The sequence below is a fragment of the Oryza glaberrima genome, chromosome 7, assembly GCF_000147395.1.
Source record: "Oryza glaberrima chromosome 7, OglaRS2, whole genome shotgun sequence".
NCBI classification, from domain to species: Eukaryota; Viridiplantae; Streptophyta; class Magnoliopsida; order Poales; family Poaceae; genus Oryza; species Oryza glaberrima.
The window spans coordinates 22,680,571-22,707,455 of record NC_068332.1 but is presented as its reverse complement, the minus strand read 5'-3'; the positions used below and the strand labels follow the sequence as shown (position 1 = coordinate 22,707,455).

The window sequence follows — 26,885 nt, the reverse complement described above, 5'->3', positions numbered from 1 at the left end:
CGACGGCGTCCGGTGGCGGCGGCGGGAGCGGCACGACGTGGGCGCAGAGGGCGAAGCTAGCGACTGCGGCGGCACTTCGGGGAGGTCTAAGGAGGCACGGGGATGGTGGTGGCGCCGAGAATCAAGGAGAGGAGGGAGGCCGACGGCGGTGCGTGACCGTGCGCACGGCGGCGGTGGAAAGGACGGCACGGCGCTGGGGCAAAAGAGGAGGCCAGCAGGCAGAGCGATGGTTTTGGGTGGTTCATTAGAGCTCAAGGTGGGTGGCGGTGAGAGGATTCGGCGCGGGACCGACCGGCGGCGGTGGTGAAATAGAGCAACGGTGACGAGAAGGGGAAGGGAGGCCGACAGCGAGGAGAGGATGGTCGATGGCGGCGCGTGGTTTGCCCGCGGCGGCGAGAACAGCGGCACGACGTGGGAGGGGAAAAGAACGATGCGACCGTGGCGAGAAGAGCAGGGAGGAGGCGAGACGACGTTGGTGATAAGGGCTCGGAAGCGAGAAAGGGGATGCCGGCGGCAAGGATGTCCTTGGCTGGTTTGACGCCGAGGTGGGCTGATGGAGTTGTCCACCCGTGGCGAGATGGTCACCGCGACGGGAGCGGCACGGCGCCAAGACGGCGCGGCCGGGGAAGAAGAGGGGAGCGCGAGGATGGGGCGGTCCGGTGGCGGCGAAGCGACGTTCTTGGTAGCGGCGGCGACTTTCAGCGACGAAGGAGGCGGCGGTGCTCTGTTCCTAGGAGCATGAGACCAAGGGGATGGATTGGGGCTCAGGGGGTGGTATTTATAGGCGAGGGCTGAGGAGGCGCATGCGAGCTGGCGCTCGGCTGGCGACCGCGAGCGGCATCGGCGCTTTCATGGGCAACGCGAAAACGGCGACGGTGTGGATGCGTTGGGCGGCGGAGGCGGTAGATCGGGCGGTGCGAATTGAACGCGGGGTGCGGGAGGGTTGGCGCGGGCGAGCAGGCGCGGTCAAGGTGGGGGCGGCGAGGCGCTGCAGCGGCATCAGCGGCTCTGCCTCTTGAGCAAGAAGCCAAGGAGTGGAGGCAGGGAGCTTGCTACCCAGGAGGGGAAAAAGCGAAAGGAGGAGGAGGAAAGGGAGCTTTGCTCCTTCCGTTTTGGGAGGAAAGGGATGAGAACGAGCCGCGCCTCATGGTTTTGGATGCACGCGGCATGGGGCGCCGGGCCCGAGAGGATGACGCCGACGACGACTGCAAAAAGGACGGGGACGGTTCGTGGACACGGTGGTCGTCGGGGCAAGCGACGACCGAGGGAGAAAGAGAGAGAGAGAGAGGGCGCTCTCTCTCGCTCAGAGCGCGTGCGGCGCACGTGGTGGGGGGGGGGGGGGGGGGGGGAACGTGCCGAGAGAGGAGAGTTGGGCCGGGGAAGGAGGAATCAGCCCAAAAGATCGACGGAGGTAAAATAGACTTTTACCCAGAAAATTTCTTTTAAGGAATATGTGGAGCATTTGACGCTGGATTTGAATTCAAATTGGATATTTGAACTCAACAGAATATGGAGAAACCAAGGAGGGGATTCAAAGAGTGAATTCGATACCTTCGGAAATGGGAAGGAATTTCGATGAGGCATGATTTTCGATGTCGATGGGTGGTTGAAGTTCAAAGTGAGAATTGATATTTTAGGGATATGTTTGTATTTGGCAGCTCAAGGATTATTTGAGAGGGAAACAAAAGGAGAAATCAATGTTCGGGGGTGAATCAAAGGATGTGGTGGTAGAATGCGATAGATAGATAGATAGATAGATAGATAGATAGATAGATAGATAGATAGAGCGATGGAGACGAGGAGAGGGGGAAGCTTGGATGTTAGAGCTAGCTCAAGGAGGGAATTTGATCGGAGAGGCTTTAGGGTTAGAGTCTGGTTTTGGATTCCGGAATTAGGCGATATTTATGGTTATGGTTTTTGGAGTGAAATCCGAATAGAAGGATTCGAACTTCGAGATTATTTTGGAACGGAAATTTTGAAGAGGCGATCTTTGATATCAGGGTATTGAGACAAGGGAGGGATTTTAAATTGAGATCTATGGCACAACTTGGACTCAACACTCAAGGAACGAAATTTTCGCAATTAGGATATTTTGTAAATTAGCTTTTTAACGCCACACGAAAAGCGAAGCGTTACATTCAACGTCCTTCCTATTGGCTTCTTGTGCTTTGGTAAAATATTTTCTCTTATTTCCTTGTGGCAGCTTAATGCTCTTCACAAGTGTTGCCCATGAAGGATAAATACCATCTGCAAGATAGTACCCCATAGTGTAGTCATGCCCATTGATACTGAAATTAACTTTAGGAGCCTGCCCTTCAGCTAGCTTTGCAAACAACGGCGACCTTTGAAGGACATTAATATCATTATGAGATCCAGTTGTACCGAAGAACGCATGCCAAATCCATCGGTCACGTGAGGCAACGGCTTCCAAAACTATAGTAGGTACTCCCTCTTTCCCTTTATATTGGACTTGCCATGCAGTCGGGCAGTTCTTCTACTGCAAATGCATACAATCTAAAAAACCCAACATTCCTGGGAACCCTCTTTCTTCCCCTGAGCAAGTAATCTAGCTATGTCATTTTCGTTTGGTGTTCTCATATACTCCTCTCCAAAAACTTCATAAACAGCCACCACAAACCTTTTAAAACTCCTAATAACGGTACTATCTCCAATACGAACATACTCATCAACTGCATCTGCTGCTATTCCATAACATAACATACGTGACACTGCTGTTACCTTTTGCAAACATGACAGTTCTAGGATACCAGCCGCATTTCTCTTTTGCACAAAATATTCATCATGTGCTTCAATAGCATTCATTATGCGTAAAAAGAGAGGTCGCCTCATTCTAAACCTGCACAGTAATTAACAATAATAATTCTCATCTGTATCAATTTTGCAAACAAAGATTGACAAAACAAAAAGCACTGCTACAAACCTGCGTCTAAACTAAACATCGAGGTACGTAGGTTCTTCGGAAAAATAATCATTATACAATCTTCGATGACCCGCCAATCTTTCCCGATTAATTACTGCATGACCTAAGACAGATCCACCACGCTTTGGAACTTCATCGTCATCGAACTCACCGTGCACTATATCAACTGCCGAAAAAATAAATTCTTCTTCGCCATCCGATAAAGACTCCTCATCCAATAGCATTTGGAGGAGGGTGCTTCGACGACTCATCTCCTTTTTTTTTTGCACGGGGTTGGAGTGTTTATTACCATAGGGATGAAGTGCGATGTAGGGGAACCGATGGTAGGAATAGAACAATAATCAATCTACAAAATTAATTATCAGATCAAACTTAATATTTTCCATACAGTAGATCTTCACATATCAAAATAAACCCATAGAGATTGACTAGGGGCACAAGAGATCAATAAGATTTGCTAGGGATTACCTCCTTGATTACACGAATAGCTACGACATATCCTCAGTATTCTGTTTTTGTAGAAACCGCAGCAGTCAGTGGTTGGCTGGTGATGACTCAGATGGCGGCGCTGGTATGGTGAGGGAGAAGACTCACGGCGCTGGTACGGAGAGGGAGAAGACTCAGCGCAGGTGCGGGGAGGGAGACGATCGATCGGTACCGAACTAGGCCCACCTTGCTTATGTGGCAAACTAACAAATAATAGGGAATTAATTTTTGGGCCTCTCTTGGAGAAGAGGGTGATTGTTGGGCCCAATTTTTACTTTGGAATTTCTAATTCAGATTTTTTGGGAATCAAATATTAGTTTATGTATATATATAGAGGCCTCCATATAAGTTTTTGCCCTGGGCCTCAAAACCCCAGCACCAGCCCTGGTCGCGGCGGACGACGACCACGAGGTTGGCCAGGACAGCAACGGCGAGCAGCAGGAGAAGCACCGGCAAAGCTTCGCTATCTCTCTCTGTCTCATTTGGTGTGCATCTCGCTTTGTATCGCGACGAACACAAAGCCCATTTGCATCTGAACGGGATTGCCATGTACGTTCCAGCCCAATATATTTGGGCCGGAACGGGATAGCCTGGTATGTTCCGGTCCAAATATTTGGGCCTCGGGGCATCAGCTCAATTCCTCCTTGGTGGGCCGAGACGTGTCAACGCATCACTCCACCAAGGTTTCGTCCAGAGCAAACCATTCAGCTAAAAAACTAATCTTGTACTACGTAATCTATTTTCGATAATGTACCCGAGAATGATTGATGTCGGGCGCCCGGCGCGGGGGAGCCGGATCGGGCGCTCCTCCGCGCGCCCCTCCCCCTACTGTTGGGCCCATTCACTTCTCTCTCCCCTTTTTCATAAAAGATGTTTCATCTAGTGTATTTACAATGTTTCACTATTTATAGATATAATATTGCAGTAAATTAAAATACTCTTTTGCAAAAAAAACCACATATTTTGAAAACTCTCTATTAAGAGAATTTGGTTTATTTTTTTCCACAAAAAATATTTCACCTAGTGTATTCACAATGTTTCATTATGTATAAGATATAATGTTATAATGAACGAAACATTCCATTGCAACAAAAAAACCTACATATTTTGGAAACCCCTATTAAGAGAATTTGGTTTATTTTTTGTTCCACCGAAAAATGTTTCACCTAGTGTACTCACAATGTTTCACTATGTATAGATCTAATGTTGCAGTGAACTGAAACATTCTTTCGCTATTTACTGAAACATTGTTTTTATATAAGGTGAAACAACACCCGATTTAAACGAGTGAAACATTTTTGATCTACTTAGTGAAACAATTCTGATATACCTGGTGGAACATCGTGCAACAATTTAAAAATAATACAGTAATAAGCTAAAAAAAATTCGTCGGAATATATCCATGTGTGGTCTTGTTTTAAAGATTTAATTGCAACGAATTTAATGATGTAATCGGATAATGATTTGGATAAGTAATTTAAGAGAAAAATTAGTTTAAAATAATTTTATACGTAAATCGAACGCTGACATCAATAGCCCGATTTTTGAAGTTTTCGATGGGGCGACCGATGTCTAGTCACCTCCCATTTGTCAACACCCCACAGAACATAATGATGGTGAGTAAGGACACGTCAAATGAGAAAACACATTAGAACTTGAATAACTGATTTTAGTAATTACTATAAACTTAAAAAGATGATTGATATTTTAGAGCAACTTTTCTATACACTATTTAACTATTTAAAAAATGTGCTAACATAAATCAGGATAGAATCTGTATCAGAAAAGAACGGTGCCTCGCTGGTACAGTGTTACACTAGTGTTTACACGCTTCTTGCTTATACATAGCTAGTGGGTGGAGCTGTACATGAGGACGAAGAAGTCGATCTCGGAGACGGCCGTCTCCGGCGAGGTCTTGCCGATGAGCTTGAGGAGGTAGTACCCTCGCGCCAGCCTCAGCTTGCCGGTGCCGCCCACGATGCTGCGCTCCGCCGTGCCGGCGAAGCCGAAGAAGGGGCCCTCCAGCGACAGCGTGCTCCCGTTGAGCTCGCCGGCGGTGAACGCGACGGTGGCCGACGTCAGGTACCCCGGCGAGCTCCGCCCCGTGCCGACGATGAATCCCTGTCCTCGCCGGCGCGGAGCTCGTTGTCGAACACGGCCACCTGCCCGAACGTCGTGTTGAACGGCGACGCCACGACGCCGCCCTCGGTGGCGTTCGGCCCCGAGAACGTCTCGTGCATGTACAGGTGGATGTGCTTCAGCTCCCCGCCGCCGCCGCCGGCCGCAACACCGGCCGCCGACGAGGCGACCAGGAACACGAGTAGCAGCGACGGCATCGGAGACATGATGATGATGATGATGTGTTCCTGGGTGTCACAATGAGCTCAGGATGTGAGAAGCTGAGAGTGCATTATATTAGGAACGTTAAGGCCTGGTTTAATTCCCCATTTTTTTAAAAAAATATCACATCGAATCTTTGAACATATGCATGAAGTATTAAATATATATAAAAAACAAAACTAATTATACAGTTTGCATACAAATCACGACACGAATGTTTTGAGCCTAATTAGACTATGATTAACCATAATTGTTACAGTAATCCACATATGCTAATGATGGCTTAATTAGGCTCAAAAGATTTGTCTCGCGGTTTCCAAACGAATTATAAAATTAGTTTTTTCATTCGTGTCCAAAAACCCTTCTGATATCCGATCAAACATTCGATGTGATATCTAAATTTTTTTTTCGCGAACTAAACAGACCCTGATAACCTCTCCATACCATCACATCACCAAAGTCGTACGTAGATAAGATAAAAATATAAGTTAGTAGTAGAGAAAGATATGATGATCATTAGTAATGAAAAGAAAGTAGTTAAAGGTATTATTGCAAATATACAACTGTTTTCCTTCTACTAGTTGTTGTTGTTGGCTTGTCGCTGTCGTACTTTTCTAGCTAAAAATATCACTCATTTACTCGCATTCTAATTTCTAAGTGCTCATAGCCTCAAATGGCAGCCATTGAGCATTAAAAAAAAAAAAATCTTTTTTTCCCGAATCTGGTCCCAATTCCCCTAACAGATCAGGAGGGGCTGTAGCATTTTATATGAAAGTGATATTGAAGGATGAATGACACTTTACCAAATTTCTCCATGGCGTGGCGTCGTGATCCATCACATTTCTCTCTCCAGGAATCATGAAGAAATAGTGTGTTGTGTTCTCCGAGATAATGTAAACTTGCCAATGCAGAGTTTGTTCATTCAATACCAAATATAATAATTCAATTTGGAAAACCTTGAGCATGTCTTTTAGCCCTTCTGTTATTATTTGAAGGAATATAGTTGTCAACCTCTTCCTCGTATGCTGGGTGCTGCTAGTTTGATTTTTTTTTTTACAAATATACTTATTTTTTCAATAATTTACATTTATATACATCTATGAAAAGTTTTACAAAAATATACCCGTCCTGTGACGGTCCCGCGGAACAGTTGTGTGGGACCGTCGCGGTCTTGTGGCTCCAAAATGCGGGACCGGTCCCGCGGTCCCAAAACGTGCAACCGCGATGCTAGCGGCTTCGACACTGTTCCCCACTACCCGGTACTGTGTAGTACTGTTCCCGGACTGTCTGATACTGTTTGTGCGTCGTTCCGCATAACGGAGGCGCGGAATCGTCGGGTGAACAGTGCAGTACAGTGTTGGAACAGTCACACACAGTGTCAGGAACAGTGTTTCACAGTGTGAAAATCAATGACGTCACGGTTACGAGTTTTGGGACCGCGGTACCGTCTCCGCGTTTTGGAGTTGTGGGACTGCGACGGTCCCGCACGACCGTTCCGCGGGACCGTCAGTCCCACGTTTTGGATCTGGTATATTTTTGGAAATCTTTTTTTTATAGATTTATATAAATTAACGTACATTATAAAAAAATAAGTATATTTGTATTTTTTTTCCCTGCTAGTTTCTTATTCAGAATGCATTCCGTAAAATGATTGGGTGGAAAGTGGCAAAACTGTGCTCTACAAGAAACAAAATTCAGATCAGCAGTTAGCTTGAACTAAGGGATCAAATGCCAAAAGTCAGAGATTTCGAGGACATTGGAACTCGTGTTGAAGTTTGCACGTACTACTCCCTCCGTCCCAAAATAAGCGCAAATATGAGTTTTCTTGTCCAACTTTAATTATCCGTTTTATTTGAATTTTTTTAAAAATAAAAAACATAAGTCACACCTAAAATATTTTTAGACTCGGCGGAGGGATTTAATTAAACTTATTCCTTGCCACATACGTGCCGGCCCAATATGTTATTTGGGCCGGAACGGGGTTGCCACGTACTGCGTGCGGGCCGAATATTTGTTGGGCCGGAGTAGGAACAAGGGTGAAGGGTTTGGCCTGTTGGGCTAAAATGATCAGGCTTGGATGGCCCAGATAGCTAGAAACAATGTCACCAAGCAGTTTTGCGGAAAGGCCCTTATAGTATGATGTACGTCCTCAGATTCGATCGCTACCAACCAATGGTAGCGTAGCCATCCTATTTTGTGCTCTCTTTAACCGCTCGATCGAATTTGTGCGGCTGAGATTTAAGGGGAAATGCAACCGGATGTACGTTTTCTGTATTAACCCTCGAACTAGTCCATATTATCGCATCCTGAATTCCTGATAGACAAGGCCAGGGAGGGATCCTGCAGTGTTCACTGTTCATGTGTCTTCCGTCGTCTGCAAAAGGTTCATGATCCTGAATCTTCAGGAAAGCATATCAAGCATGGTTCTATTTCCTATAATATATAAAGTCATGATCTTTTCTTGTTCCATGTTCCCCTGCTCGATTTCAACTTGAAGTTGCTCTTTGCATGGTGATTTTCTCCTTGACACACATGTGTGCTCTCTTGTTATTGCATCGCAACAAAGCACACCGTGATGTGATGTTGATGTCATGCATGTTGTGTTTGACACATACTGCAATTATTTTCAGCTTTGTGATTTGTGAAGCTGAAGTTGGGGTCTTGGGGACGACCAAAGATAGTCTACTCTTTCCGTTCTAAAATAAATTAACATCGTACTAGAATGTAATGTCATATTTTAGTACAACGTTGATTTGTTGATTTATTTTGGGATAGATGGGAGTAGTAGTTGTGGTTAGATTCAGTGGTTGTGACAATCGACTCGTCAGATCGGGATTAAAGTCTGAATATTCATGATGCATGGCAGCAGAAAGGTATCGATGTCTATCCCCAAATGGATCTTTTTTTGAGAGAGCCCAACTGAATCTTTTGCTCCCTCTTGATCATCACTTCTCTTCTTGCTTCACCATGACGACTGAATCATTTCAGCCATTTGTGCTATTTTAAGCAATTTTCTGACATAAGTGCAAACGTGACTAGATCTAATTGAGCAGCAATCTCTGTCACCTTGGCAAAAAAGAATGCAGTTTGCTGCGTCCGTGGTGATCAATTGCCAATCTACATTTCTTAGTAGACATTATAGAACATGACATACTGTAGAAAAAGAAACGTGGGTGGGCATAATCGGATACTCCCTCCGGGCTGATAATACTTGTCGTTTTAGACAAAGATGAGGTCAAACTTTAGAATCTTTAATTATGAATCATTTTTAAAATATTTGTCATTCATATATGGTGATTACATGTATAGATTAGTCTTAAAAAGTACTTAAATAAAATCATATATTTATTAACACTTTTATACATATTATAATAAAAAATAATGGTCAAAGTTGTATTTTGGAGACCGCACCCTTGTCCAAAACGACAAGTATTATCAGCCCGGAGAGAGTACAATTTAATATTGTCAATTTGCAACGAAGGGTTGGACAGCATTCAAAGGCATAAAAGCAGTGTATTCCTGTACTTGTTAATAATATTTGACACAGGAAATATAAACAAAAGTTTATAGCCAGTTTAGCCATTCTATTGACCAACGACTAGACCAAGAAATGCTAAAACAAAGAAGAAGTATAGTCTGTGTTATACGTACTACGTACCATTTATTCAAAGAACTGTTTACATCGACATAGTCAACAAGCAGCTATGACAATATTCAATTTGATTTCTTCCATCCTAACCTTAGACTTTTATTGATGTGCTTGACATAATGATACTCTTATATAAATAAGCCTTCCTATTCTGATCGACTACTCGCTTTCTTCTTCAAATATGGTACATAAGTTTTCTTAATAAAAGTAAAATGAAAGAGTTGAACTCAGATCTGTGCCTTCTACCTGTTACTTAATGCAGAGATCATTGTACGAGCTATTTCTTATTTGGAGTACTAGACTACTTCCTCTGTTTAATATTATAAGACTTTCTAGATGTTAATGAATCTAAATACATATATATGTCTAGATTCATTAACATATATATATATATGAATATGTGTAATGCTAGAAAGTCTTATAATATAAAACGGAGGGAGTACTAATTATTACTTGAATAATGTCAGATATGCTTATTTTTGTCCTTTATAGTTTTCATGGACTAAAATTAAGCCAACAATTATAGTACCAAACATGACCCTGTTGCTCTGTCTGCAGAGGAAGAAAGAAAAAGAAGTCCAGAATTTTATTGTCACTGGTCATGTAATTCTAGATTAAATCAGATTGATACCCTTGTAGTACATTTGTACTTCTGCCAAGGGACCATTTTTTTCTCAAGTTGCCAACTTGTTTGCGAAAATATCTCCGGCCGAGTTGTTGAGGGATTTGATTCGGGTTCATGCACCCACACTCTTCATTCCAATGCAGAAAAATTCAGCATCCTGCCACACAGTCCCAACTAGACCACTTGCCAGCTCAACTAGCACTATTATACCAACCATTATGCTAATGCTGTCTCATATCTAATGTGTGTTAATAGTTTATTAGCTCTCCAAGAACAATCCAATCTTCAGTAGTACAAATATATGAGAGAGCACAAAGCCTCAAGCCTCCTTCAGACTACAAGCCATTAAACAGAGACGACCAACGACTTAACCACACTTCTTCTTTGTGCTGTCCAACCTCCATTGTTGGGTGTGAAAGCTTTGGCTCATCTGCCATGTGTGGAGGATCCATTCTCGGCGACCTTCACTTGCCGGTGCGGCGGACGGTGAACGCCGGTGACCTGTGGGGAGACGCCGGCAAGGGTAGAGATGGTGGCGACGGCTTGAAGAAGAGGAAGGGGAGTTCTTGGGATTTCGATGTTGATTGCGATGATGATGATGATGACTTTGAGGCTGATTTTGAGGAGTTTGAGGATGACTATGGCGATGATGATGATGTGGGTTTCGGGCACGACGACCAAGGTTGGTATTACTGTACAAATCTTCATTTTTCCTATCAATTTTTTTTCACCTTTTCATTTACTTCTTGATCTTTTTTCGGAAACTCACAAAAAGACTTGCGCATGTTTGTATTAAGATTTAAAAGAAGTAAAGTTTTTACAAAATGAAAATCATAAGCACCTGAAATTTCTAGATAATTTAGATGTTCTCGCTGGCTTGATCAGCACATGAAATCTCTGAATATCACAGGGTTGTCACTCTGTCAGGTTCAGGCATTCAGCATGTGTCTTTTTCAAAACCTGATCTCTTTTTTTTTTCTTCGTCGTCTTCTACCTCACGCAGAATCCGACATGAACGGTCTCAAGCTCGCCGGATTCAGCACCACGGAGCTCGGCCTCGGCGGCAGCAGGAAGAGGAAGACGCGATACCGAGGGATCCGGCAGCGGCCATGGGGGAAATGGGCGGCGGAGATCAGGGACCCCCGCAAGGGCGTCCGCGTCTGGCTCGGCACGTTCGGCACCGCCGAGGAGGCCGCCATGGCGTACGACGTCGAGGCACGCCGCATCCGCGGCAAGAAAGCCAAGGTCAACTTCCCCGACGCCGCCGCCGCCGCCCCGAAGCGGCCACGGCGTTCTTCGGCGAAGCATTCGCCGCAGCAGCAGAAGGCCAGGTCGTCGTCGTCGTCGCCGGCGAGCCTGAACGCCAGCGACGCCGTGTCCAAGTCCAACAACAACCGCGTCAGCTCGGCTGGGAGCAGCACCGACGCCACCGCCGCCGCCATCGCCATCGACGACGGCGTCAAGCTCGAGCTGCTCTCGGAGACGGATCCTTCTCCGCCCATGGCCGCCGCCGCCGCCGCGTGGCTCGACGCGTTCGAGCTGAACGATCTTGACGGATCAAGATGCAAGGACAACGCATTCGATCACCAGATTCACAAGGTAGAAGCGGCTGTCGCTGATGAATTCGCGTTCTACGACGATCCGAGCTACATGCAGCTGGGTTACCAGCTCGATCAGGGCAACTCGTACGAGAACATCGACGCGCTCTTCGGCGGCGAGGCCGTCAACATTGGTGGACTCTGGAGCTTCGACGACATGCCAATGGAGTTCAGAGCTTATTGAGCATTTGATTCTATTTAGGAGGGAGTGAATTATTTGGGAGGAAGAATCGATGTTGTAACTTGTAAAATCTCTGATGATGATCTCTGCATCATATGATCAATTTGAGTGCAGTTTTGTTTTTGTAAATACGAATTCTTTATTATGATGTTAGGTTCTTAATTTGCCCTTCTTCATCAGGGATTTGTTCAGGCTTTTGTTGTGATGACTGATTGGACGAGGGAAAGATTGCGTTTTTTGTTGTCATGTTGGGTACTCTACTCTTCTGTTCCTAAAGTTGATAAGTGCCAAAATTTGTGAGAGGAAAAAGATAGTTTGCCATTGAGTTGCTGCTTCTTTCCCTCCTAATTAGGCACATTTTTTCTCCCCGAACTTTTGCCATGTATGTACTTGATCAGTGCTCAGATAACTTTTACCAAGAAAATTGTGGTTGAATTCAAATAAACTTATCTGAATGAGCATGACAATGTTCCAATCCTCGAAGAAGGTTCTTGTAATGTAGTACAGGGAACAAAGAAGATAACTCTAGCCGAGTCAGCTTTCTTCAGAAGAGACGGCTTCAGAAGCAAAGGCTGACACGTTAACCTGTAATTGATGGGGGAGAAAAAGGAGAGGACCTACTCCCTTCATAAAAAACAACTGGACCTCGTCTTTTCTATTATACTTACACTTATCAACTAAAATTTGACTTTTCCATATTAAATTTAGAACTGATTTTAAGGTTTTATGTCAAAGTTTATTTTTCGGCTTTAGCTTTTGATCGCTACTCACAAATTACTTTTCATTTGTAAATATGTCGTTTGACTTATTTCACGAATAAATGAAACAATGAGAAGATGTGACCTCTTCTAGTACAACAAAACTGAATAGTAATAATATAAAAAAGTTGATGTCCAGACCCGTTGTACTAGTAGCCATGGTTAAGGTTTTTTTTATACGGAGAGAGTGGTTGCATAAGCGCACGAGGAGACGTAAAGGTACGAGTAATAATAAACTAATTAATTGAGTAGTAATTGTTTATATCACATTTCTCCTTTGCTAGGAAGGAGACGTTGGGGGAAGGAAGGTGTCGCCGCGGTTGTTTTTTTTGATCGAGCGAGCACGAGCACGACCGTACGACGGTCTCACTCACCTCACCTGTTCCTCCATCGAGAGAGAGAGATCGCTTTCCATGCTGGACGTTGACCGACCTCACGTGGGCGGCCGCGGCGAGACCTCGTCGGCGCCGAGGCAGAGCGACCCCGCATGGTATAATTTGACCGGCTCGACACGAGCTCAAAACAAACAAGCCAGAAAAAAAATTGCAATGCATGAACGAGCTTTCAATTATTCAACGTGTACTATATAATATTAACTCCCCAGTGTGACACAGCTGAAATTGATGAAACTTTTATATAGAAATTTTTTTTACACAAACCGTTTAAGAGCTTGGAGAATATGCAAACGAAAGCCCAAGTCCAGAATAAAGTAACAACAGGGCCTGAAATATCATGATAATATTTACATGTGTACCGAGAGATTATCAGTGGAACACAATCCAATTGGTCTGTTCAGATTTGGGTACTTGAATTATAAAATACTTTGGGACCTTTTTCACATTTGAACCTATAAGTCGTGCAAGGGATTTTAACCCAAATCGACCCATCCGAACAGGACTTAAAAGCTGTACATTTTCCTACCTTTTTTTTATATACATATTGTGTACATCAATGAGTAATGGAGAGCTTTTCCTTTTCTTTTTTTCCTTTTTTTTTGGCATGAACACGTAGAAGAACTAGTAAACCATTTTAGAGAATAGATCATCTAGAGCTGAGTACAGGGGCTGGGCGGCTCTGGGTTTCTCCACCTTCCCAAACAGGATATCAGTTGTGGTCAAGTAAGCATCGCCATAGAAGCGTAGATTGGTCTCTGATCTGGTTGTCACGACATTTCCTTCCAATGAGACCCCAACAAAGGCACCTGTTTCAAGTTTCAAAATAACAAAATCAATCAATCATCCATGTGGTACACCGCAATTATCTAATCTTTTGAAGGAAATCACAGTAGCCTCAATAATCTTAGCAAAGTTTAGGTTCTCAAAGAGGGTGTGTGCTAGCCGTCTGGACCTCTGCTTTTCATCTTTGTGGTTGGTCTATATGCACTTTATCAATCGGAGCTGGAGTCACTTTCAAAGTAAAGCAGCGCAAACAGCCTTTTGTTTAAAAAAAAACTCTTAGCAATTTTAATGTAATTGATATGGCAGAGTTCCTGCCTTGCTCAAAAAGGAAAAAAAAAATCAATGTGGTTATTAAGGTCTGTTCTGAGATATTTGCATGTCACAAATTTTTATTCGTCAACCTATCACCAGTTCGATGTTGCATTTACTTTCTCAAGGATGTAAAGTACCATGAAAGCAAAAAAAAGAAGAATATTATCTGATGCCAACTTGATTAACATTGCACATTTTGTTTTCTGTATCAAGGTGGGGACACTAACTAGTTCTTTGACAAGCAAAAGATATAACCATGTGTAGAAGTACATGACTTTCTAGTTGATAAAAATCCTAGAATATGTCGATAATATTCACCCTAGCTTCTGAATCTGCTATTTCTAATGTATAAACATGCTCTGAAAAGGGTAGTAATAATGTGAAGAGGTAGTTTTCTTATTATTACCTTTGCTACAGCTGTAAGTGTAGCAGAGCCCAGAACCTTTTTCACTGGCCCTAACATCTGCTTCAAAGGCCCTGCCAATTGGTCCTGCTGCTGCACTTAATCCTGCCCCAAGAGAAAGATGCATGCGACTGCTGAATGCCTTGACAGCCTTACGATCATGAAGTACAATTATAAAATCTGTCAGTTCGCCACCAAACTGGAAAAAGAAAAAAGCCACCATCAGAGGAAGATAAAATTCCTAAAAATAAAGTACATCTCATTAGAATTCTCACTGTTTCCATATCATTTGCTTCTTTCTGTTGAATGTAAACATTGATTTGCACATGCAGCATACTTAAATATACTCGAGCAAAGCAAAGCATAGCAGTAACACATTAGACAAAAAAAATACTCCCCCCATCCACAAAAGTTACACCTATTACTTTTATCACCAAGACCAAGGAGTGAATGCAAGCATGCAACCAATGAGTATTTAGATGACTCGGTTCTAATCAAACATTTAATTTATCTCTTCATTTAAGTCTTGGGTGCATAAAGACTACAAATAGGAACAACTTATTTGGAAAAACTCAAATGTGAAATATGTCTAACTTTTGTGGATGGAGGGAGTACATCAGCACTGACTATGTTAATTAACTTGCTTATGCACTACCATCCATATGGCAAATCATAAATGCAAATCCGGTGTGCTCAGCCTATCTTAAACTATTAACATAAAGGTTCTTGTTCTTGGTGAAGGCCACAAGAATTTATATCTAGTAAGTTCATAAGCAACAGATGATGCATGTGCATTGAACCATTGAGATTTGAGAAAGAGAAGATTTTATTGGACAAAAACCTGAACTCCCCATCCCAGGCCAACAGATGCAATTGCTGATGGGGCAGACCATGATCCATCTGATCTTCGGGCAACTACAAGGCCAGTGCCAACTTTGTATGTAAGAACTGCACCCGCCTTGGCAACTGTTATCACAGCAAGCCCCTTAGCTCCCTTTAGAATAGATGATGGGATGGACTTCTCAGGGTTTAATCTAGCAACCTGCATATTTCAAAACAGACTTTTCTCAGTTCAGGATGACAAAGGTAATCTCTTTGAGCAAAACAACCCAAATCATACATACCTGGCAATATCTATTTAGTGTATTTGTTGCCTTGTATATCTCATACTCCATTGATAAACCAACAGGCAAGTTCAACCAGCTTCTTGTGCTTGTCCAATCCATAACATCATGTTTTGCTGGCTGCATGGCATTGCTATTGTAATTGATCAATATTCCCTGAAGTGGATCGAGCCTATCATAGCAAGCATCACACACTCTCTGAGGATCACGCTGCCTGAACTTCATGGGCATCAAGCATCTTCCCTTGGAACAATCTTTACAGAAAATACCTCCACAGAACCGGCAATGGTGCCTTCCACGAGTCAGAGCTGTGAAAGGCAAACTGCATTGCAGGCACACACTGGTAGAGCTATCTGGTAACCATTCTGGAGGATCTGCCTGTAGCACCTCCCTGTATGCACTGTATTGTAAAGCATTTGTTTCAAGTAGTGGTGGCGCACTAGGAACGCATACAGATGGATGTACATTAACATCACCATCCTTGTCAAATCCTAGAAATGAGACATCCGTGCTGAAACTTTGCTGCTGCAGTGTATTATCCTGGTTCTTATTTGTGCCCGAAACAATAGCAGCCAGCCCAGTTAGGACAGTCTTCAAATTGATATTTGAACTAGCTCGTGTTGGAACAAATGGATCTTCTCTAGAATCGTACTCCGATGGGAAATCTGGCTCCAGGGACGGTTCATAGAGATAATCCTGCGCTGGGTAAATGTTTGCTGGAACTAGACTAGATAGATGACCTCCCTGGTTGTTGCTATCGATTTTGGAGAGGGAAGAGTACGATGTCACTTCATTCAGGGCCCCCATAGAATCATTTAGAGACAACAATCATGTGGCAACAACACAAGATCACCTGCAAGTGATTGCACATAACTTACAGTCAGCAAACAGGCATTACAATTTGAGTCCAAAAACAACAAAGCCTTTGTATTTGAGAATGACGATTCTTAGTAGTAGCTTTGTACTTCTACCCAAAAAAAAAAAACAAAAAGAAAAACAAAGGAGCTTTCTACCTGTACACTTTCAACATCAACAATAACCAATGCAACAAACTGAACAGGTCACGGTTAGGATCCATGCCATTCCAAGTGCCACCATAAATCTATCTGAATGCATATTTAACTGAAACTAAAGGTGAGCTGCGCTCTTACAGCTAAGCTTGAAATAATTCCCCAATAGAGATAATCCGAACCATGCTACACCTAGCGTGCATGTGCAAGCAACTAAGACAAACAAAGATCACGAAACCCTAACATGGGATAGACCAACAAATTAACCCTACACGGCTACACCAAATCAACACTAATCAATAATAGACGCGATGAATCCAACCCCCAATTCAACGCAATCCGATCGCTCGCCAGGAGCAGAGCAGAGCACACCGCTCGCTAGCTGGCCGCCCCCAAATCCCATCCTAATCCGTACATCGGCGAGCAAAAACGAAGGCGAATCCAGGAGAGGAAGGGGATCAGCGAGCTTGGCGCTTACCGGATCGAATCAATCGGAGGCGGTCGCGGGGGGATTCGGGTGGCGGCGATCGCCGGGGCGGAGGAAGCGTCGGAGTTGGGGATTGGGGTTTCGTCGGAGAAGAGGAGAGGAGAAGCGAAAGGCTACCGCGTCCTCTCCTCATCTTCGCGTTATCGGGTTTCGGGTTGGCCGCGCTCGCGTGATTGCGGGTTTCACGGGATGCGGGCGGCGCAAGGACCCGACACCCGACCGACCGGGACACGTGTCGCGTTGACGGGCCGGGTCTCCTCGCCCGCTAAGGGCCCACGTATTTGGCCCATCCAGCTTGGGAATTTTTTTTGGGCCGAGGCGAGAGGCGAGAGGCGAGAGCCACCGGCCTCGTCGTCGGCGGCGGGCGGCGGCGGCGGCGCTGCGTGCGGGAGCGTCGAGCTGGGTGGCCGCTTTGCACACCGTCGGTGGGGATCGCTACTTCGCCGCCGTCTCGGCTCGTCGCCGGCTGCTTCTCCTACCGCTGCCTCTTCCGGCCACCGGTCGCCTGCGACGGTGAGTGTTTTCCTTCAAGCGGTTGCAATTTGCAAATCATCTCTGAACATTCAGTGGCACGAATGGCTTAGTTTGGGGATTTTCTACGATTTCTGGGGCACTAGCTAAGAGAAAGCGTAGATCACTTCAAAAACTAGGGAATATTTTGGGGCGGATTTTTAGGGGAAATAAAGAGATATGGCAATGCCATCAACATAGAGTCATAGAGAATCTTGTTATTCATTTATTTTATTCATAGTATCCATGAAAAGGCCAGAGCATTACATCAATTTCTTCCATTGAAAACCCCACAAGAACTGGCCCTGAAATCAACTAAACCCTTAGAAACTAAATGGATGCACTCGTTCCTCGATTTCTGTTTTTCTTCACCCCTGGATCAGCACTGCAACAATGGAGCACCCATTGCCCATTCTTTTCACCGGGTAAGGCCAGATCATTTGGTGGAGGCCTCTCCCTCAATGGCCAATGGAACGGTGGTAGCCTGCACAAGAACACAAAGCAACAGTACAAGAATAAGCACAAAGGCTATAGGCTGAGATGAAATGGATGAAGGAAAGTACGATAATGTTGCGCATACCATCTTGCGGTACTTGAGGGCGTACAGCATCTCCAGGTAGCGGCGTGTCTCACGCCTGTCGAGGTTGGTGACGTACTTCCAGAAACCGTAGACACCGGAGAGAGTCATCAGCCTCTCAGAGTAGAGCTTCCATGTGTACCTGCATCGATATCAAGTGGCAACATCTCAGTTAGATCCTAGATAGTGTTCATCTTCATCATATGGTAACATGGTAAGATGAGAATTTTGCATACTTCTCCTCGATGCGCTGAAGTCCACCCTGCGAGATCTTGATCCAGTGGTTTGGGTCTTCCTGACACTTCTCAAAGAACTCCACGAGCAGCGCCGAGGCCTTGTCGTTCTGGTAAGGATCAATGTGGTAGCCAGACACGCCGTGCATGATGATCTCGGCTGGACCACCATAGGCAGTTGCAAATGTTGGAAGACCACAGGTCATGGCCTCAATCACAGTTAGCCCAAAGGCCTCATAGAGAGCGGGCTGGTTGCAAAAAGAAAAGAGAAAATCAGAACTAGCTAACACTACAAATTTGTTGGAGAGCTCATAGCTTGACAGTGTTCATCACCTGCACAAAGGCTCCCCTCATGTCGCAGATGTAGCGGTAGAGCTCACCATTGCGGACACGGTTCATCTGAGCGGAGATCCAGCGGATGTGGCCATTCAAATTATACTGCTCGATCAGATCAAACATCTTCTTGAACTCAGCCTGCTCTTCTTTGTCCTTGGATTCCTTGCCATGGTCACCACAGACAACCACAAGGTTTACTAGCTCTTGCAGGCGAGGGTTCCGACCATACAACTCAACCAGACCAGTCAAATTCTTGACATGGTCTAGCCTAGCCATCGAGAAGATGATTGGCTTCTTCTTGTCCTTCAGAACAAACCTACAGAGGTAGTCCAGTAAGATAACAGGCATGATATGCATATGTTGAGTTACAACTCAAACTGGTAAAAGATTATACAATACTCACTTGTGCTCAGTGTTTTCAACATCACTGAAGAGTAGCTCCTCTATCTCTGAATGGAGAGAGGTGAGCCTCTTCTGTGATTCGGTGAATGGGAAGTAGATGGACATGTCAGCACCAGGAGAGACGATGTTGAACTTGGGGTCAAAGACATCGATACCATGGACAACACGATAAAGGCCAGGCATTGTGAATGCCATGTGAGACTCATACTGCCCCACAGTTTCCTTGCTGAAAATTGGATGATGATGTAAGATCAGCTTATGCCATTTACAAATATCCAGAAAGTTTGTAAAAGGAAAATCTTACTTTCCAGCAATCTCCTGGAAGGTACTTGTGATGATGAAGTCAGCATGGTTCATTGCAATCAGGTCAGCTGTGAACTGGCAGGAGAAGTGATAGTGATCCTCAAACTTCTTCCAGTAAAGGTCGGAGTTGGGGTACTTGGTTTTCTCAAGTGCATGGGCGATTGTACACTGCACATGATGGAACAAGAATACTACAGTGAATAATTGAAATACTATGCTTATCATAAAAAAAATGTATTGAATAAGGTGCTAGAATTCGTACATGAGTGACACCCAACTTGTGTGCCAGCAAACATGCAACAAGGTTGCCATCACTGTAGTTCCCAATGATCAGGTCAGGGGTGGCCTGCAGCTCTCCAGAAATCTCGTGTGCCACATCCTGAAAGCAACAGAAAAGAATGATAAGTTGATCATTTTTTTTAAGGAACCTAAGCTGATCATTTTGATGAAACGATGACAATAAACTTGTTGGAAGATGAGACATACATCGGTGTAAGTTTCCAGGTAAGGCCAGACTTCAAAACGCGAGATCCATTTGCGAACAGTCCCATTTTCTGTTCGGAATGGCACACGCAGGATATGAGTGTGCTCAGTGCCTAGGACCTTCTCAAGGCGCTGGCCACATGTGGTGCCATGCGCATCAGGTAGCAACCTGGTCACCTATGTAATACCAAAAAGGCCTCATTATTTGGAATCAATTAAAGTGCAAGGTTGTAATTGACCTTATTGGGTATTGAACTTACAATGAGAATTTACATTCAAATAAAAAACTTACAATGAGAATCCTTGGTGTGATGTTTAGACCTTGTTGCTTGATCCTCAGCAGCATCTCATTCTCCATAGCACGGACTTGATCCAAAATGTAGACAACCTGTAAGTTGCCATCACATAAGAAAACTGGGGCATCAGTCTTGGACTCTTGGTGGTTTCAATTATATAAAGAGGTAACATTCCAGCTCGTAGAACTGGATAGTATATTACCTGCCCACCGGTATCAGGGTACCCCAAGACATTGGCCTGTGCAAAGTAACCATGCGGGGAGAGGATAACAACATTGAACACCATTGGGATTGTTCCAAGGAACTTCTCCAAGGCGGACGGCTCAGGGGCCTCAAGAAGGTCCAAGAGAAGGTGAATAGTCTCACGCACTCGCTGAGCGCAGTCACCCCAACCCTTCTCCAAACCAAGCTCTTGGAACCTAAATTTATTGATGAAAGAACATTGTCAGATATGCATTGATAGTAACTTCTATTTGGTCAGACATTGCATGACGATTGTGCAGTACCTGTGATGGAACTCGGAATATGGGGTGTCAGCTGTAATGCCTGCAAGATGTTTTTCTGCCTTCCTCAATGCACCTTGGAGAGCATCGAGACTGCGAATCCTGTCGTTCAACATCATGGTCTGAAAAAGGACGGACATAAGTTATTGCAAACTCCGCTTGATTCAGCAATGAGTAGTAGTTCCAGTTGTCATGGCAAAGGCAATGAATACAATGATTCAGACAACACACTAGTTTATAAATCATAGTAAATATATGGATCGGTTAATCAAATCAAGAAATCGGAAAGTGTAACCTACCATCCCTTTGTAGTTGTGCGCACGAAGAAAGTTGAGCAGGGGGTACATGCTCTCTTTGTCATGGAACAGCTTTGACGACAGGTGCCTGTTCAAGAACTGCACCCCATTGCCAATAGACTTCGACAACGATGGGCGAGGGAAGGAGGCATTGAATGGCTCAAAGTCCAGCTCAAGCACAAAGTTGTTCTGGGTGCTGAAAACAATCACATGATTGTCAAATCAGGAATCTAAGGTATAACTTTAAGCATGGTATTGGTTAAAATCACAGCTCCAGATACCTTCCATCCACAAGCTGCTCCTTGAACTGCAAGTATTCAGGGACACTCAGCTCCTCAACACCAAGCTGGCTTACATTGATCCTCAGATACTCCCAGACACCAGGCCTTGGGCGAATGGCAAGGGCAATCCATGGAGGGATGACAATCGCCTCCTGCACAACAAACCAGCAACATTTTTTTACATCAGAGCTGAACATTTGGGAGTACCATTCAGCATGATAGTGCAGTGAGTTCTGCTGATGCAAACCTGTGCTCCCCTCAGGACATCCTCTAAGGCAGAGTCCTTCAGCTTCTCACGCTCGCCCTCAGGGATTGCGGTGTTGTACTCAGCAATGATCTGGTGGGGCTGTAGCATTCCCTTTCCTTGGTTCACAAGCCTGAACAGAAAATTGCATAACAACAGTTATTTTAGATTTACCAACTTTGTATTACTTGAAATTCGAAAATGTATTGTTTTGTGGGAATGAACAAAAACTTTTTTCCTTTTTTTTAAACAAAGAGAACCGATTTAAATATTTTTTTTGTTCCATATGTTAATCCATTGATATGATGGAACTGTAAAAAGCACTATATTGGAAATACAGGAATATTTCTTGACACTATACAGAACAATTAAAACAGATCACCGTCAGAAATTGTTCTCTCCAACTGAAAAATTAAAAGCACTTCTACTGAGAGTTACAAAAGGATATTATAGAAACGACGGAATGGATAATAGCAGATATATTCAGGGGTGATCATCAGACTTAACAATTTACAGCTAAGATCATGGTTGTATTGGGCATGTAGTAAATGCACTCTTTATCCAGCTAACATCAGCATAACTTTGAGATAAACAAAGCGATCAATATGCATCATTTGAACTAGATCTTTGTACTTGTAGATCAATACAAATTAAAATGAGAAGGATTTAAGTGCAAACCTTGAGAAGACAGCCACAAGCTCATTGGTGTGCGCGGAGAGGGAATCGCCGATGCGCTCCCTCATGCTGTGGAGACGGGTCAGGGCACGTTCTCCAGTAGTTTCCCCCATTGCTATCTTCTAGTTGGATCCTCAAGCCTGAAAAACACAGACAGTTTATGAGTCCATTGAATGGACAAATGTTTTCAGTGAATAAACAGAATGATTTTTGAATAAATAAACAGAATTTGGATGTACTTATCTAACAAAAAGGTACTAAAACCCCTACTAGAAGTCAAAAACATTGCCATGACATTTGGACATCAAACATGGAAAGCACGAAGGGATAAGCATCATAAAATACAAGACTACGAACAAAGATACAAAAGATTAGTGACATTAGCTACAGCACTTCTGAGGAGCCCATAATGAGTGCCAGGTTCAAGGACATGAGAGTGGCACATCATGGAAATTATATTTAAAACTTTTGGGAAATTTTTGCTTAAATAACAATCTTTACGAGTAGGATAAAACAGAAACAAAAGGTTGCCAGATCCTTTTCTTGTCTCTGAATAAAGTTGCTAAATCTTGCTTCCTTTGTTAGAGAACACAGATCATGCAAGAAGAAGAACTCCAAAAGAGAAACCATAAGCCCAGAGCTTGCAAAATGGCATGTCCTGTATATGCAGCCGGCAGGCAGGACCTGCAGTTCTGTGCTGGATGGATCATAGTTACTCTCAACTTCAGAGAACAAACACAAACAAATCGACATTCTGAACCAAAATTCAGAGCAAGAACCCACACCAATCCCAGAAACCCAAGCTGATGCAACCAGAAAAAAATTTAGCACCCCCCACTAATCCAGAGATCTCAGAAAAGTCCCTACTGTAATTCAGAGATCAACCATAACATCATGCATCCATAGCAACAATCCTAACAAGATCACTATGGACATAACACAGAACTACAGAAGCACTCTGCACTTCACAGTTCACACACACACACACACATGCTCTTCTCTACCTTGCACTGAAGGAGAAGAGGAGGAAACTCTATGGATGAACAGAGCAGAGAACCGATGGATGCTGGGAGAGCGATGCATCGACCTGTATTTATACACGAAAATGTGCAGGGAGGCGTGGGCCATGTGTCCCCTGCCTCACTCCCTGGTCCTCACTATCTTCCATCTTCTGTTTACTTTACTTGGCTTTCCACCACAAAATGACACCTGTTTCTGCTGCTCTTTCTTGGCAGGTTTGCAGCAACGGCTGTATGGGGATCGTAAAAGCTTCAGCTTGCCGGTAAACAGAAAAAAAATGCGTTGGCATTTGTCTGTTGCACTAATATCTGTTCAAAAATGAAGTGCAGTAACCAGGGTTCACAATCCCAACCAAAACCGTCCTTCCCAGGACAGCTCGACAGCACAAACTTCAAGGTTTCCCGGCTAAGTTAAAAAAAAAAACTAAAATTTAAAATTTTGACAAATTTTGTCTATTTTTGCTGGTTTACCAACGGTTTTAACGAAAACCAGAGATACCATTCGTGAGTAGCTTTTGGTCAGGTAACGGGGTTGTGAACCTTGGTAATATTACTAATTACTGTCCATATGAGCAACGCTTTGGGTGAAAATTACCACTAGATTACTGGAGAGAAATGCATCACACCATGCACGAGCTTGCTGCCTCTGCTGATAGATTAGTTAGCTGGCTACCATACATGCTGGTACTGTACTTGTCGCATAGCATTGCATATGCATGGGCCTTGCATTCTGCTAGCTAGCTACAGCAGCATGTCATTTACCAGTAACCTTTTTTGTTTTCACAAGAGCCATGCATGCATGCTGCTGCTCAGCCTCTGTGCCGTTGGAAGCGTCATGAACGAACGCTAAAATTCGCATGGCGCATCAGTAGATGTTCATCGCACGCATATATGTTGCACAAGTGCTAAACTCGTGTCGAGAGGCACCCATCGGTGAGCGTTGGGTGTGTGATGAGCGATGTCGTTTAGTAACTTTTATTGTCAATTGATCGGTTGAGCTATGGTTGATAAGTGGTAGAAAAATGAACGAAGCAACTAAAAATGATTTATATATGATCTATAGATAAAATTTTATATCTGACTATTAGCGGTTTAAACTGCAATAGTAGAAAATACACTACGATAGAAACACCCTAAAATCTAACTCCAAAATTAAGTTTCGAAAAGTACATTTAATTTTTTTTTCTTAGCTAATCGCCTGCAGGCATGCTTCCATGAAGGTCTTCTCAAGGTATTTAACACTTCATTTTTCAGATGTACTACGGTTGGAACATGCAACCAATCTGAAGGACTGCAAGTTGGAATTGAACAAACCAATCTGCGGATTTCGCAGATGGGTTCAGCCTTCAGAAACGTACGGTACAGCTGCTCCCGTTCGTCTCCAGCCCCGGTTTTTCTCCATGTTCCTCCCTGACACAATGGATTATCGATTGTTCCTGCAAACTGTTGCTAGCTGCTGCCTGCAATGCAAATGCAGAACAGAACATGCAGCTAGCTCACTGAAGAAGCAGCTGTGTAGGGTAACTCGTCTACTGCCGACCTCTCAATGTGCCGACCTAAGATGCATGCCTGCCAGGTGGCGGTGTGATTGTTTTTGTTTTTTTTCTTGGCTACAATCTTCTACTCCATCCGTCCCATAATATAAGTCCCATAATATAATATAAGGAATTTTGATTTTTTACTTGCACTATTTGACCACTCGTCTTATTAAAAAAGTTTGAAATTATTATTTATTTTTCTTGTGACTTACTTTATTATCCAAGGTACTTTAAGTACAACTTTTCGTTTTTTGTATTTGCACAAATTTTTTGAATAAGACGAGTGGTCAAACGGTGCAAGCAAAAACTCAAAATCCCTTATATTATGGGAAGGAGGGAGTAGAATTGTAATCGTGTACTACCTCCGTCTCTGAATAAGTCATTTTAGTACATGACTTTAACTTGATAGGCATCTATCTAGATTCGTGGTATTAGGATAATATCATAACTCGTATTAGATTAGTTTATTCTGAGACAGATGTAGTAATTTTTCATGTTATATACTAACTTCGCACTGTCTTACGTGGGTTATTTCAAAAAAAAAAAAATTGCATGTCTAGCCATCTGCTTCAATGCAAACGAGTACTCATCATGCATTTTCAGTTCAGCTCCTGAATTTCAGTACATTCTGCGTCACCGTTCTCCTTTTGCTTGTGAGTTTTGGTCCTTCCCAGCGTGCTTGGCAACCACTCTCTCAGTCTTAAAATATATTCATGATTCCAATGTATCTCAAAATACAATCACTTCTCTATCTACCTCCTCGTCTTAATCAGTCATAGCATTTCTTCATTTAATTTCTTTATCTATTTTTTTATGCCAACCAATCACAATCATTTTTCACCCTAAACATCTGACAACCAAGTACTTGCAAAGAAACAATTTTCACTGGTTTTTATTGGAGAATTATTATTCAACAAAATATCAATTCTTTCATGATGATACGTACCATGCACGTTCAATTGGAACGATCGATCTATAAACTTACCTCTTCCTCCCAAGTGCTTCTCAATGGATCTCCGGGGCAAGCAATAAACCATGTCCGAGGCCTTAGACAAGGGGATCTGCTCTCGCTGATGTTGTTCATCCTAGCAATGGAACCTTTTCATCGAATTCTTAAGGCGGCTGAAAATGCATCTCTTCTCTCTCCGATGGGTGGGAGTTTTGACAGATTCAGGTGCTCCCTGTATGCAGACGACGTGGCAGTTTTTGTAAAGCCTTAGGCTTCAGACTTATCGGTGCTTATGAGACTCCTAACTTTCTTTGCGCAAACCTCTAGCCTTCACACAAACATCAGTAAGACAGAGATCTACCCGATCAGATGTGAAAACATCAACCTCGTATCTCTTCTTGCAAATTTCCCTGGAATGGTAAAGCAATTCCCTTGTCGCTACCTTGGCCTGCCTCTCCACATCCGAAAGCTAAGGAAAATCGACTTCCTGCCGCTAATCGAAAAAATTGGCTAGCGAATTCCCGGCTGGAAAGGGAGGTTCTTATACTTCGGCCGGAAGGAAAACGTTGGTCCAATCGGTCCTAAGCTCTATGCCAATTCATCACTTCACCGCGTTGCAAGTGCCCAAATGGGTGATAAAAAGAATTGATCGCTTTAGGAGATCTTTTCTTTGGAAAGGAGAAGACCCTGACAAAACCAACCCAGGCAGCAGTTTAGTTAATTGGCAGACGGTGTGTAAGCCAAAAGTTTTGGGTGGTTTGGGCATCCTGGATTTAGAGAGGTTTTCGCGAGCCCTTCGTCTTCGTTGGCTTTGGCTCGGTTGGAAGGATGAAAACAAACCATATGGGCTGGCATGAGCATTCCCTGTGATGATACAGATAAAAGGTTGTTTCAGGCAGCAACGACAATTGAGCTAGGTGATGGCGCAAAAACAAGCTTTTGGCATGACAATTGGCTACAAAACAGCTGCCCAAAAGACATTGCACCACTGTGTTTCAAGTTGGCAAAAAGAAAGCAAAAATGCGTCCATCAAGAGCTCCATAACAATAATTGGTTGATCTCTTTCAGGCAAATAACATCAGTAGAAGAAATCCACGAACTTGTTCACCTTGGGAGCATGCTTCAGGGAGTCCTACTTACCCCGCGTC

At 43.7% G+C, this 26,885-nt stretch overlaps 3 protein-coding genes, 1 long non-coding RNA gene and 1 pseudogene across 5 annotated transcripts; 2 read left to right on the top strand and 3 right to left on the bottom strand.

Moving 5' to 3' along the window:
• Positions 1-5,204: 5,204 nt before the first annotated feature.
• LOC127780087 (dirigent protein 20-like) lies at positions 5,205-5,833 on the bottom strand (annotated as a pseudogene).
• Positions 5,834-10,248: 4,415 nt separating this feature from the next.
• LOC127778465 (ethylene-responsive transcription factor 1-like) lies at positions 10,249-12,011 on the top strand. Its single transcript, XM_052305073.1, has 2 exons — positions 10,249-10,723; positions 11,045-12,011. Exons 1-2 carry the CDS (start codon positions 10,477-10,479, stop codon positions 11,821-11,823), a joined length of 1,026 nt encoding a protein of 341 aa, XP_052161033.1. The 5' UTR covers positions 10,249-10,476; the 3' UTR covers positions 11,824-12,011.
• Positions 12,012-13,280: 1,269 nt separating this feature from the next.
• Positions 13,281-17,202, bottom strand: LOC127778464 (uncharacterized). Its single transcript, XM_052305072.1, has 5 exons — positions 17,084-17,202; positions 15,596-16,448; positions 15,313-15,513; positions 14,475-14,670; positions 13,281-13,779 (listed from the first exon to the last, which is right to left on the bottom strand). The coding sequence occupies exons 2-5, from the start codon at positions 16,400-16,402 to the stop codon at positions 13,595-13,597; spliced, it is 1,389 nt and encodes a 462-aa protein (XP_052161032.1). The 5' UTR covers positions 16,403-16,448; positions 17,084-17,202; the 3' UTR covers positions 13,281-13,594.
• Positions 17,203-17,392: 190 nt separating this feature from the next.
• Positions 17,393-25,437, top strand: LOC127778466 (uncharacterized). The gene is made up of 3 exons (XR_008018510.1): positions 17,393-17,605; positions 23,467-23,513; positions 24,505-25,437. It is a non-coding gene; the product is annotated as an uncharacterized LOC127778466 (long non-coding RNA).
• On the bottom strand, positions 17,632-23,381 carry LOC127778463 (sucrose synthase 3). 2 transcript variants are annotated; one of them, XM_052305070.1, is made up of 16 exons: positions 23,236-23,380; positions 22,235-22,371; positions 21,560-21,689; positions 21,313-21,464; positions 21,035-21,227; positions 20,739-20,857; positions 20,435-20,651; positions 20,229-20,324; positions 19,940-20,113; positions 19,716-19,832; positions 19,455-19,621; positions 19,152-19,376; positions 18,746-19,064; positions 18,416-18,660; positions 18,183-18,321; positions 17,633-18,086 (listed from the first exon to the last, which is right to left on the bottom strand). In XM_052305070.1, the coding sequence occupies exons 2-16, from the start codon at positions 22,342-22,344 to the stop codon at positions 18,039-18,041; spliced, it is 2,451 nt and encodes an 816-aa protein (XP_052161030.1). In that variant the 5' UTR covers positions 22,345-22,371; positions 23,236-23,380; the 3' UTR covers positions 17,633-18,038. The 2 variants fall into 2 exon arrangements, with proteins under 2 accessions (XP_052161031.1, XP_052161030.1); XM_052305071.1 differs by having other exon boundaries at positions 17,632-18,086; positions 22,235-23,381.
• Positions 25,438-26,885: the final 1,448 nt, after the last annotated feature.

What these genes read in the sequence shown, in the direction of transcription:
- LOC127778465 (XM_052305073.1), top strand. Translation starts at nt 10,477, where the DNA reads ATGTGTGGAGGATCCATTCTCGGCGACCTTCACTTGCCGGTGCGGCGG. An exon ending in TTTCGGGCACGACGACCAAG is followed by an intron (nt 10,724 to 11,044) that starts GTTGGTATTACT and finishes TACCTCACGCAG; the next exon opens with AATCCGACATGAACGGTCTC.
- LOC127778464 (XM_052305072.1), bottom strand. Translation starts at nt 16,402, where the DNA reads ATGGGGGCCCTGAATGAAGTGACATCGTACTCTTCCCTCTCCAAAATC. An exon ending in GCCTGGGATGGGGAGTTCAG is followed by an intron (nt 14,671 to 15,312) that starts GTTTTTGTCCAA and finishes TTCTTTTTCCAG; the next exon opens with TTTGGTGGCGAACTGACAGA. An exon ending in CACTTACAGCTGTAGCAAAG is followed by an intron (nt 13,780 to 14,474) that starts GTAATAATAAGA and finishes AACTTGAAACAG; the next exon opens with GTGCCTTTGTTGGGGTCTCA.
- LOC127778463 (XM_052305071.1), bottom strand. Translation starts at nt 22,344, where the DNA reads ATGGGGGAAACTACTGGAGAACGTGCCCTGACCCGTCTCCACAGCATG. An exon ending in GTTGAAAACACTGAGCACAA is followed by an intron (nt 19,065 to 19,151) that starts GTGAGTATTGTA and finishes CTACCTCTGTAG; the next exon opens with GTTTGTTCTGAAGGACAAGA. An exon ending in CCCTCAAGTACCGCAAGATG is followed by an intron (nt 18,087 to 18,182) that starts GTATGCGCAACA and finishes GTTCTTGTGCAG; the next exon opens with GCTACCACCGTTCCATTGGC.